Source organism: Phoca vitulina, unplaced genomic scaffold (genome assembly GCF_004348235.1).
Source record: "Phoca vitulina isolate PV1807 unplaced genomic scaffold, GSC_HSeal_1.0 scaffold49, whole genome shotgun sequence".
NCBI classification, from domain to species: Eukaryota; Metazoa; Chordata; class Mammalia; order Carnivora; family Phocidae; genus Phoca; species Phoca vitulina.
In genome coordinates, this window is record NW_022589752.1 from 9,656,672 (window position 1) to 9,669,978 (window position 13,307).

Genomic DNA, 13,307 nt, shown 5'->3' on the forward strand with positions numbered 1-13,307 from the left:
ACTTGTAAGAATAGCCTTCTGTTCAATGCAGCCTTTTTTTTTTTTTTTAAAGATTAAGCCTTTAATCCACTTCGTAAGTCATACATGACTCAGGAAAGTTTGAATTTCCCAACACTGTAACACCCACAGATAATTCCATTATTCTAATCCTTTATTTTCCTGAACATGATTCACAAAGCAGCTCCGCATCCACTGCTGGTCAACCCAGCGCTACTTCACTTTATCACTAAAAACAATTCCCAAACCGAAGGCAGACTTCCTCTTTAACAGGGTCTGCTACAGCTGTGAGGGTGTCGATTTTCCGTTTTGTTAGTGTCTGTGAAGTCCAACTCTGTAACACACCATACATTCTGACCCCAGTCTGGCTCCATCTCCTTGCCATCCTCACCCCCTCCTTTCCCTCCTCTGACCGCCTACCCCATCCTCCAACCACACTGAGCTTTAATCCTTCTCTAAACACTGCATGGCTCTTGATAAGCTGCTCTGATTTTTCTAGAAAGCCCATCGTTCTACCCCATTCTTATCCATTCTTCACGACTCAGTTCAAGTATCAACAGCTCTGTGAAATCTTTCCTGTGTCCCTATCCCCAGCTAGAGCTTTTCTGAATTTCCTCCTCTATCCTCCCACAGCATTCCTCCCCTCCTTCCCTCTCTCTTTCTCTTCTTCCCTCCTTCCTACTTCCCTTCCCACTCAATCACAAAACACTTCTTGAAGCCTGTGGAAATGTGGCTTGTGAGATGGGGCGGGGGGGGGCGGGAGGGGTGGTGGTGGTGGTGGAGAGGAGAGTCAGGAAGAGTAGTTGCCTCTGGGCCCCATTATTACCTGAATACATTCTCCAGAATTGAGCCTTTTTAACAACTTTAGATAATGTTAAAATGATGTCAATGTAAGTGAAAAATGCAAGAGGAAGCAGGGTAAAATATCTTTGGTCAGAATAGGAGATGATATAGGAAAAAAATAAAAAATGGTACTTTTTTGTGTGTGCAATCCTTCAGCAACCAGCATTCTTGCCGACTAACAATGCAGCCCTGCCCCAGGCTGGTTCCCAGATATTATATATATTAATAGGGCTACTCCTCAGAGGGCTAAACCAATGTGAGATGATGAATGGAAAGCTCCTGGGTGTTATCAGATGCTCAGGAAATACAAAGTCCCCCACTTCACAAAGATTTAAGTGTGATGAAAGAGCACTGCTTTGGGAATATGCCTCTGGTGTGGGTATGTGTTCCCAGAGAACATTTTGAGGGAACTAGAAGAGTCTTAGTGGGGCAATAAAGCCTTGAACTGGGCTATTAAAAATGGAAATGGAAAGAAAGATATAGCTGAAAGATACTTGAAGAATCAAAGAACTAAAGACATCGGTAATTAAGAGAATATGGAAGATTTTTTTCTGCTCTGTGCCTCTCTATGTCATGAACTTGATTGGTAATCCTACTAGGGATCCAATCTCTCTCCATAGGCTCCATCTACTGATCTTAGAGCACAATGCTCTTTTGTTCTCTGAATTCCCATAAGCCAGCACTTGATGATGTGTCTTATTTTCTTTTTCACCGATCCTGTCCTAGACCTTCATACAGTCCCTACCATTTTCTATCTCTTGCAGTGCTGGGTACACTGGAGGAGGCTGCCGTTCATCTGCTGAACCACCAGTCCCCGACAGGTACAAAAATCATATTTTCAGAAAAACAGATCTGGAATGTTTCACTTGGTAATTTCTTAAACCTTTTTCATCAGTCTGATTTAGACCAGATATTGACTCTCTTTTCACTCCAATGTCTTGGTTTTCAGCTGCCTTAGTAACTGTCTGACCGGCCATTCTTCTTTTGGAAAGAAAGATCCATTGTTTAATACTTTATGTTATTATGTAGGTTTATAATTGTACCTACCTACTCTGTAGGAATGTTCCACATATAGGAAAGAACTCTTCTTTACATGTGGGACTTTCACTAGACATAAAAAAAAAAAAAAGAAAAAAGTAGATTCCAAAAACAGGGGCTGGATAGGTTTGAAATGGGAGAGAATGCAGGGCAAAGGAGAACACAGGGTCCCGAGCCAGGACTCTCAGGAGGCGGCCCCGGGAGCTGAACCGCCATGGGGCACGCCTCAGAAGGAAGAGACGCGGACACCAGAAACATAGGCGTCAGGCGGAGAGTCCACCTTGAGGACTTACTTTCCTCATTATTGGAAATACCGCTGATCCCCTTCTCCTTTTACACAGAAAGCAAAAATTTCAAGAAGAGTTCAGTTTTATGAATTCTGGTCTCTAGTATGGCAACTTTGGGAACTGTCAAGAATAGATTCCTTACTCTTTATTTTAAATTTCTTGACCCTCAAGTGTTCCTTCTATTCCTTGAAATGGGATAAATTATTCTAATAAAATCTGCCCTGTCCGTTAAAACGATAACCCAAAATAGCACAGTTAATACTTCTTCTAGAATCCGAGCAACAAAAGAACTTAGATGACAAAAAGTATAGATTTTATATTTCATTTCTTCCATCCTTCTTTCATTCTCTCACCATGCATTCATTTAGTGCCTATAATGGGCCTGCCTCTGTTTTAGGGTACTGAGAATATAAAGATGGTAAGACATTCACAACAGGTTCAAAGTCTAGAGGGAAAGACGTAAGAAATGAATAACCACAATGCATTAGACTGGCAGAGACACCCACACAGTGCAGCTATCTGGGCGCCTAGATTGCGAGGGGAGTGATCAGGAAATAGGCAGGACCTGAGCTACATCCAGAATCATGAGCCAGGCAAAACCAGAGCTACTGGGGGGGGGGGAGAGACAGACAGACAGAGACAGATGGATATAGATATAGATAGATGGAAAAAAGGAAGGGAGGAAGGAAGAAGGGAGAAAGGCAACACACGAATGAATATCTGTTAAGTGAAGAGGTTCCAAGTGGTTTGTTTGTATAGGGGGTGTGTGGGGGGATGATGGTGAGAAAGCATGGAGGGGAGCAAGACTGGAGTGATAAGCAGAGGTGAAAACTCGGGCTGAGCCATGTGTGCCATGCTGGAAAGTATGAAAACTTGGTGGAATTACGGAAAGGTTACAATTGAGGCAGAGAAAGAATCAGATTTGGAAAGATCATTCTAAGGGTCAGAGAAGAGTTCTGAGGGAGCAAGACCAGAGGCACAGAGATGTGTGCAATGGAGATGGACAAAAGGTAAAAGTTTAAGGCCCATTAGGGAGGTTGAAATACAGTGATGGGGGATTGTGAGGGGTTGAACATAAGCATGACTTCCAGGTTTGTAAGGGACAGGACTTCAGTTTGAGGAGATGGTTAGGAGTAGAGGGTAGGGAGGAGCTAATACATTTATTTTTTGATATACTGAGTTTGGGATGCCTAGGAGGCTGCTAGAAATACATGCAGATCTCAGTAGAGCTCAGGATAGAGGACAGTTCTGAAAAAAAACTTGGGGAATCACGAGGATACGGGTGTAATAAATGGGCCTCTCTGGAAGAGAGCCTAGACTTGGCAAAGAAGGGTTACTGAAGATGACCTCTCTGGGCATGCAGAAAAGGACCACGCAGAGAAGACTGAGAACAGCTTGAGAGGCGAGTGGAAAACCGGAAGAGGCTAGTGCCCTGGAAACCGAGGGAAGAGAGCACTTCACAGACAGTGCTGCCAACTGCTGCCCAAAGGCTGAGGAACATAAGGACAGAATATGCGTCTGCTTTGGATGTAGCAAAAAAGCAGTCATTGGTACATTTGTGAGGACGATGCTTCGGTTAAATGGTGGGGATGGAAGCCAAAGTGCGGCGGAGTGATGAGAGACTGGGAAGTGACAGGTGCCTCAAGAAGCATGGGGGCCCAGAGATGGAGGAAGAGAAGAATGCCAATTGTCAGATGTGGCATGAGAGTTGTTACTGCTAAAATCACTTTGTGAAAATTGTGCCAAGCACAAATCCTAGAATATGGCAGGTGTTTAATAAATTTTAAATTATCCACTTAAAGGCCTTGATTAGCTTTTTCCTCCATAAATAATGACCTCATGCATTTTCTTCTTTATAAGTACGTCCATAGTGATAAAGATCTACATTCTATAAAGGGCTTTAGGACTTAAAAAAAAAAAAAGATCTGCATTCTATAATAAATGTTAGAAGTCTCACACTCAGTTTTGTTTCATAAAAAACATTTCCTGGGGCGCCTGGGTGGCTCAGTTGGTTAACCATCCGACTCTCAATTTCAGCTCAGGTCATGATCTCGGGGTCATGAGGTCGAGCCCCACCCCCCCACCCCCAATCAGGCTTTGTGCTCACCGGGAAGTCTGCTTGAGATTCTCCCTCTCCCTCTGCCCCTACCCACTCCCCAACCCCCGCCGCATGCTCTCTCTCTCTCAAATAAATGAAAAATCTTTAAAAATTTCCTGCTTCAAGATTAGATGAGTCCTAACATCTTTTATCACCAGTGCCTGCCCAGTCAATGAATATACTGCACAATTTCACTTAAAGGGATGATGAGAGGTGACAACATGCATCAAGCAACTTTAGAAATAAAACAAAAATCATGTATTTAATGATTTACCATAATGATACTACATCATTATTTCAGGAGTTACTAATTTAATCATCAATTTCTCAACCTTTCTCTTAGTAACTTCCTCAGTTCAAGAAATTTGTACTCCAGCATTAAACCTGAGTAAGACTTAGGTTCCAAAGATCAGACTGGTCGTGCCAGAAAGTCAATATGAGACGCAAAAGAATGACTTCAAAAATCTGGTTATTTTAATTATTCAGTATTGCCAAAAAAAATACCCTCCAAATCACTGCTGCTAGAATCAAAAAGTAAAAGCATCAGGTATCAAAAGAAGGAAAAAGACACCTAGAGATTAAGCTGCCTTTGCTTACTTAGCTCTCCAGCTCTCCATCTTTTCACGACAGTAGTTATCAAAATAGCACGTGAAGTTCACTCTTAGCACCAGCAATTCGCATTTTTTCCTCTTTCCTCTTTCCTTCCTTTATTTCGAAGACTGACTGAGACAATACATGCAATTACCCGTTTCTTGGCCTACTTTGGAGTTAGCTCTCATTCGGAGCCGATTTTTCACACAGCCAAGGGGTGGCCATCCACCATCTAATTTGGAACAGATGGCCTCCACGTCACATTTCTCCATAACCTGCCACAGGAGCAGGTAACTTGGCCCCTGTCCCTGAGGTAAAGAGACTCATCTGTCAATCAGGCAGCCGCCTGAGAAGTCACTGTTGTAATCACTTATCTCTGGAAGCCTCTCTCGGCAGCCCCAGAAGCGCCAGCTCACCCTGAAGGGCTGTGGGAACAGAATGTGCCAGCACCGGCCATCCCGCCGACGAAGAGGGGAACTCACCCGAGCTGGGAGTCGGTGAAAGTGCTTCTCTCCAGGAGCAGGTTCCCACTTCCATAGGCTGCCACTTGGCCAGCGGTCATGTGCGTCCTCCTCCCGCCTGCACCCACGGCGACGCTGGGCCCCGCTTCCTGCCCCATGCGGGTGCTGTGGAAGGAGCTCTGGTGCCAGGACTGAGCAGCCCTGTTCTGACTGGCGGCCTGCAGGGGCACCAGTGGCCGGAGGTGCCCAGGGGCAGGCCCCAAAGTCAGACAGTTCTCTTTCTCCAAGAGGTTTCCCATGCTGTGACTGGTCCCGGGCCTGGGGTGCGTGAGCACCACCGGCTTGACAGGGGCGTTGTCAAACACGGTGTCGTTCACAGAGCCGTACTGGTACTGTCTGTGGTAAGTGTCATAGTGGCGATGTCTGCTCGCGGCCCCGGAGTGACTGAAACCAACGATTTCTGAGCGAGCATATCGAGGCGGCAGGAGGAGGGTGGATCTCCTGCTGTCTTGGTGCCGCAGAGCCGGCCCGGCCTGGCTTCTCTGGCCGTACTGGTAATCGCTGTGCGAGTGATGAACCCTCTCTGGGCTGCTATCTGGGGAAATCTCAAGTCTCCTCAGAGGCTGCCTCAAGGACCTTTCTTCCACTGACTTCTGCGAACTGTACTGGGCCGTTCCTCTCCCCCAGCGACTTTCGTAAGTGCCAGTGGTGCCTGTCTGCAGAGAAGCAGAGTTTAAATGAGGCCTAAGTCAGTTTTCATCTTTGTTAAAGACCAAGGACTCCAGGACTATTATATAAGGTGTCCATTTTCTGAACCGCATGAAGAAGTTGGCCCCTTTTCTTAAAAAAAAAAAGAGTTGGTTGACTAGTTATTTGTACTAGGATTTATACCACCCAGGGCACCTGGGTGGCTCCGTCGTTAAGTGGCTGCCTTCAGGTCATGATCCCAGGGTCCTGGGATCGAGTTCTGCATCGGGCTCCTTGCTCAGCAGGGAGCCTGCTTCTCCCTCTCCCTTCCCTCCCCCTACTCGTGCTTGCTTGCTCTCTAATAAATAAATAAAATCTTTCTAAAAAAATAAAGTCTCCAGTTTTCCCTGGTGTCCACACAAAATCAATCCTCATATAATTCATTTAGGAAATGGCAATATTTGGGAAAGGTAAACATTAAAAATAATCTATAGAAGGGGCACCTGGCTGGCTCAGTCAGTGGAGCATGTGACTCTTGATCTCAGCTCAGGGTCATGAGTTCAAGCCCCATGTTAGACACAGAGCTTACTTAAAAAAAAACAAAAATTAAAAAATTAAGATCTACAGAATTAAAAAAAAAACTATGGAAGTTTAAAAATGTTTTCATCGTAATCTGATAACTAGGGTTATTCTTTGGTATCCTACCTTTAGCATGTCATAGGTTTTAGTACCAGGTGAACGCCCGCCAGCAAAGTCATTTTCAACCAAGTGTAGGTTATAGACATACTCAGGAACACTGCTGGTTCGGTGAAGATTTCCTGCAATCAAGCATACAGTAAAACATTAAGTGGGCCAATCAGTAGTTAAAGATTATATAACAATAGTGTATTTTAAATTTAAGTAATTAAGACCAGTAAGAAGTATCAGGTTTATATCAGTATTTTTAAGTGCTTGTTTAACATCACCCTTGGATGTGGGAAATGACCAAATGTTATCACAACATTCTTTATGAGATTTCAAAATAAAAGTTGAATTAAGAATAAAAATGTATTTTAAAAAATTAGTTAAATTTTTTTTGTAAGAAAAAGGAAGAATGAGGAGAGACGATTTTCACAAAGATCCAAAAATGGGGGCACCTGGGTGGCTCAGTCGATTGAGCGTCCATCTTCAGCTCAGGTCATGATCCCGGGGTCCTGTGACTGAGTCCCACATCCAGCTTCCTGCTAAGCGGGGAGCCTGCTTCTCCCTTTCCTCCCTGCTCGTGTTCTCTCCTGCTATCTCTGTCTGTCTCTCTCAAATAAATAAAATCTTTAAACAACAACAACAGAAAAACCCCAAAGATCCAAAAATGTTTGTTATAACACTGAGAAATTTGGGAGTCACTTATTGGCTTAGGTGGTCCATACCATAAACCTCCCGTTACTTAAGTCGGAGGAAGAGAGAACTCTACACCCGGGGTGGGAATTCAGAAGCTTCCTGAGAAGGATGTAGGTGCTTAAATATAATGGTGACAAACAGAATAGTGACTCAATACTAGTAGATAAGACAGCTTGTAAAAAAAGTAAGGTGGGTCAGTGCGGTCAAGAAAACACCCGCTTGAAAGGGGCCAAGCCTGGGGTTGAGGTATTTGGCACCCTGAGTTAGGCAGGAGAAGAAACCATTCTCTGCACTACAGATGAGTGCTTTTGCGGAATTACCAGACTCACTCTTAGTCTGGTGGTCTAATCCAGCCCACTCCCCTTCCTGCTCAGCTCTGTGGGGTCTACAGGGACTCTCAATGGATGCATGTCTCTTAAAACACTCCTTTTTGGGGTGCCTGGGTGGCTCTGTCGTTAAGCGTCTGCCTTCGGCTCAGGTCATGATCCCGGGATCCTGGGATCGAGCCCTGCGTCAGGCTCCCTGCTCAGCGGGAGGCCTGCTTCTCCCTCTCCCACTCCCCCTGCTTGTGTTCCCTCTCTCGCTGTCTCTCTCTGTCAAATAAATAAAATCTTAAAAAAAACAGCAACACTCCTTTTTGAGGAAGGGGGTGGTAGAAGACAGTGTTGTGACCCTCTTCTACTTCCTTTATCCTTCTCTCAGCTTTCTATTTGCTCTTCTTTATATATAATCTCCCACTGCCTTACCAAAAACAAAAAACAAAAAATTAATCAAAATAATCACAGATCAAGGGGCACCTGGGTGGTTCAGCTGGTTAGGTGTCTGCCTTCGGCTCAGGTCATGATCCTGGAGTCCCGGGATTGAGCACGTGGGGCTCCTTGCTCAGTGCGGAGTCTGCTTCTCCCTCTCCCTCTGCCCCTCCCCACCGCTCATGCTCTTTCTCTCTCTCAGGTAGATAAATGTAATCTTTAAAAAAATAATCATAATCACAGATCTCTAAAACCTAGGTAATTTCTGGTTCCTGGATTTTAATAAAAATTTCTTTTTCCTTTAAAAATCAGAGGAAAAGGGGCGCCTGGGTGGCTCAGTCGGTTAAGCGTCTGCCTTCGGCTCGGGTCATGATCCCAGGGTCCTGGGATCGAGCCCCGCGTGCGGGCTCCCTGCTCAGCGGGAAGCCTGCTTCTCCCTCTCCCACTCCCCCTGCTTGTGTTCCCTCTCTCACTGTGTCTCTCTGTGTCAAATAAATAAATAAAATCTTAAAAAAAAAAAAAAAAATCAGAGGAAAAAATACTCAATGAACTCTCCTAGGTTTCAGATTTGTGAAGGATGTGGAGAATAAAACAACACAGGCAGTCCCTTTCCAACATGATTGGAACATACCAACATACTCTCCCAGCAAGATTGTTATAAAGTCAAAATTTCAAAGGCTGACGATAGATTCACTTTTTTTTTAATAGAATCACATATTTTGAGGGGGAGGGGAGATGGTTGTGGAGAGGACTAAAAAGTATGAATCCATCCCAAATTATGTTTGTACATGTGTCTTATTTCCTGGAGCCAAACAACCTGGCCAGTAAACAGTTTCAGGCCTCAAAGGGTCCTGGGGGGAGGCAGGCTTGTAACTGTCACCTTTCTATAGACCAGGGAAGTTGTTTCTAGAGGTCTGATTTCTCCATAAGGGCGGGCAAAAGGTCAGGTGGCCCCTTAAGTTTTAACCTCAATGACCGAGAACCTACACACAGAATGAGGGAAAGGAATTCTTTACAACCCCAGAGCAAAGGCGGCAATGCCTTAAGGACTTAAATCTCCATGCCCGCGTGGGGCTCCTGCCCAACGTGCCGGCTAGCTGAGGCTGTCTTAGGCCCCAATTCTGCCCTCAGTGGTCCTTCTGTCACCCCGACTCCCCACCCCAGGCTGTCAGAAAAGCAGGGCAGCAGGCCACACTGGCTGGTGTGGAAAAGGTGGCTGGCTGGGCAGGTCCAGGGAACATCTTGGCTCTCATACTGAAGGGTCTGGGGACTAGGGTGCTCTCAGCACTGGAGATGTAGAAATCAAATTTTGGTCTCTCAAAAAAGTCATTTCAGAATTTTAGATTATATGAAAACTGAATATATGAGGCAGGGACAATCTAGAATGGGAAAATACTAATGACATATGTGGATGGTAGCTAGAACTATTAATTCCAGTTACATGGCAGATGATGTAAGGGTGCAATTTTAAAAACCCATGGAAGTTTTTTTCCTGGGCCCCTCTAGCCCATCATCGCCTGCAGTATTAAGGATTACCCCTGCCCTACTTCCAGACAGACATTCAGGAACAGTTAATACGGGACAACTTCCATTTTCAAGCTGAGATTCCTGCAAGGATTTTTTTAAATGTGTAAGAATCTTTGGAAAAGATCCAGTGAAACAACGTATCCTATCAAAATAGCTAATCAGTGAGTTTTATAATCAGGCCTATTGAAGTAAAAGGTTTAACTCACATTGTTGCTGGGGGCTGTAAGGCTTTTTAAGGCAACTTATATGAATTCCTTGTATCTCAATATTACTTTTCTTTAAGGAGCTCAGATTATTTTATGTTTCTTTCCAATATTCTGTGATGCAGAGCCAGCTCCTATCAACTCCTTTATAAACAGGGAAACCTAATTACTTGCTTTAGATTGCAAAGCAATTTTGTATCACGTTTGAACTCTGGGTTCCTCATTTCCACTGGTCTCTGCTGTTTGACTGCACTGTAGTTTTTCCGAAACTGCCATTTACCAAAGCCCTGGAGGGATCATTATCATAGGTTTTGATAGGAAAACCAAAAGCAATCATTCTCTTTCCTCTAGAATCTTCACCTGGGCAACCCCAAATATTCTATTAATTCTTTATTTGCTGACATAGTCCTCATAAGGAAGCTTCTCCCTCAGTTTTCAGATGAATGAACCGAGACCAGTTTACTGGTTCCCAAAATAACTATAACACAGTTGGGAACAAGGAATAAAATAAGCTTCGATCTTTAAACCACAGACTCTCTTCCTGTGCTAGAAAGGCTATGACTCCTGATATTTAGCTTGCAGGTTTCTCTGGTTAAAAGGCCAATCTCAAACAACAAGCAATGCACACGGATTTGCCTAGGCAGTCATGAGTTTGCCATCAGTATAGTGGCTTAAAGATGAATTAGCAAATGTATTCTAAGATTTTATTTTTCTTTTAAAGATTTTATATATTTATTTGAGAGAGAGAGAGGGAGAGCACAGAGGGAGTGCGAAGGAGAAGCAGACTCTCCCCGCTGAGCAGAGAGCCTGACGTGGGGCTTGATCCCAGGACCCTGAGATCATGACCTGAGCCGAAGGCAGACACTTAAGCGACTGAGACACCCAGTCATCCCTCTATTCTAAGATTTTAAAGAAATTTTGAACTGGGTGGAATTTTTTACTGTTTTTTACTATTTTTACTATATATATATATATATATAAATCAGGATGGAAACTAATCTCATCTAAGGCAAGTCATTTTCTCTTCAGAGGATAAAATATATAACTACTAAACATATGTAATAACTACTAAACATATGTAATAACTCAGCCATGCCCTTCTCCAAAAACAGAAAAAAAGAAAGCAAACAAAAACATAGCATACTTACAGGCATATCCTGCTTTAAATAAACCAACATGAAGACTCAAGATTTTCTAACATGGAAAATTAGGGTATCATTATAACTCAAAGAATTTCTTTATATCACAAAATGAGGCAGGTATCTTCCCTAAACAGAAGAAATCTGTGGACTTGGCCTGGAGCCTACACTCCCCTACTCTCTGTGTGCCTAGACAAATCACTTACATGCCTCAGTTTCCCATAATTCTCGTCACTAACAGAGTTGCTGAGAGAGAGGTTTACCTGAGAAGCATATATTCAAACGCTTTTAAAATTGTAAAACAATATGCAAAAATGAGACATTGTTTTTTAGAATTTGGGTTACGAAAATTTGTTTTTTACCCTTTCTCATGAAGTAATCTGTTCTAGAAAGAGGGATAAACTAGAGTGCATGCCTTAATTTACACTGTGTTATATCTCAGAATTTATATTCTGGTAAATTTACCAGTGATCTGGAATTTAACTTTCTCTGGTTATTTGTGACTGACCCAGCCACTGAGGATCACAATGACAGTATTGTGGTTTTTGCAGTCATTCATATTTCATTTGCACAGTGTGCAAATGTGCTTGTTTCCTAAAGAAGGTGATGATTTATAGGAACTATTTCAAATTAATATAAATTGGGCAACATTATCCATACCTTTCCATCTAAGAATGCCAGAGACATTTTATGGAGCCCACTTTAAGGGAGATTAAGAAGGTAATTACAGAACAACTTTAAACTCCACCTCCTAAAATAATAAGCAATCCCGGTCAAAGCAATGATAGAGTAGGGGTGGGGTGATGGGAGCTGGTTTTGATGGTGGAAGGATTCCAAGCTGCTCAGAAGACTACAGAGGTGTCGACCTCACAGGATAATGTAATTTTCTCTCTTTCCTGGTCTGAACGTGAATCTTACTCCCTAAGGAGCTGTGAGGGGGAACTATCTTGGTTTCTGGTTATGTATGCCAGTATTGTCCAAAATAATGGATTACTGTTAGGGTTAAAAATAAACTGACTTCCATAATCAGTCTTCTGTTTCTGGGTTTTGTGAGCAGCTTTATTACCTAATTGGTTAAATTTAATACACTTATGGTTAAAAAACGGATTTGGTTTACCCTAAGCTCTAAGAAGAGAATTTGTAGAGCTGGAGATAGAAGAAATTCCCATGAAAACAGGTATAGTTAGATGCATACATAGAGATCAGCAGGCGTTCACTGCTGGTATTGATTTAAATGCTACACTTAATTGTGCTGCTGGTCACAAGACGTTGCCTTCACAGTGTGGGCTGACAGTGGTCTTTTGGTGGGAAGAGAGCCCAGAAGTCTAAGAGCTATCATCTTGTATTTGGACTTTCTGCAGCAACCTCTGGGTAATAGCAGTTCTCTTTCTTCACATATCTTAAAAAAGATTTAACTTCTTCCCTAAGGGTAAAATTGGGGGCCTGTTATTACAGGTGAGAAAGGGTATCCTGAACCTTCTTGGAAGAAATCTGTATAGAGAAATTCATTTTTAAATGGCTCCTTAAAGTCATTTACTAACAAAAGTAGGAGCTTAAAATATGAATTACATTAGGACCTCTGAAGAACCGTACAACAGGACTCCGGAACTAGTGAAGGATTTTTCTTTGTCTATGTGGGCCTATGACACAAGGTTCACTTCCCTGGATTTACATTAAAAAAAAAAAAAATACTTCTTTTATCTTCGGTTCTTTCTTTCTAAGAAAAATAACCAGATTATTTGTGGAAACCGCAATTCTACGGCATGCACACAATTCAGGTGAGTACTTGCTCAGGTTGGAAAATGAATGGAATTTGGTTTAAAAACGATAGCAAAGATTTATTTTAAAGTAGGTCAAAGTCTATTCATGCTCTGCCTTATTGAAAAATTATCAAAAAGTGTGCAGTGCTGCTTATCGTGACCAGTTAACACAACTTACATAATCGACTATGAGAAACAACTGATATATTGGGTATATGGTTGGAAAGTATGAGCTAGGACTTTCTTACAAAGCTGATATTCCAGGAGTCGGCACCGGGGATGTAGTGGGAAGGTGACTATGCCAGGGACAGAACAGCTCTCCTCACACGATGGGCCACATGCGCCATCTAGTCCGGGGCTATTGTCCCTCACACAAGATACCAACCAGCCACTGGAAGGCCTTATTTTTCAGAAGCCCCCTTAGCAGCTTGAGGCTATCCTTGGATAGATCTGTTTATGGCATCTGGGGGACAATCCTCATATTACTGCTCGAGATAACCACGAAAATACATATTAAAAAGGACCCTTATATAACTGCGGGTGTCTACAG

The 13,307-nt window shown here is 43.1% G+C and overlaps 1 protein-coding gene across 1 annotated transcript in view; it reads right to left on the bottom strand.

Moving 5' to 3' along the window:
• PKP2 (plakophilin 2) overlaps positions 1-13,307 on the bottom strand; it is a 93,348-nt gene that overhangs the window by 72,531 nt on the left and 7,510 nt on the right. Inside the window, exons 2-3 of the mRNA XM_032432828.1 lie at positions 6,708-6,820; positions 5,337-6,031 (exon numbers count right to left, since the gene is read on the bottom strand). Coding sequence (XP_032288719.1) covers positions 5,337-6,031; positions 6,708-6,820 — 808 coding nt within the window. The remainder of the gene's footprint in view (positions 1-5,336; positions 6,032-6,707; positions 6,821-13,307) is intronic.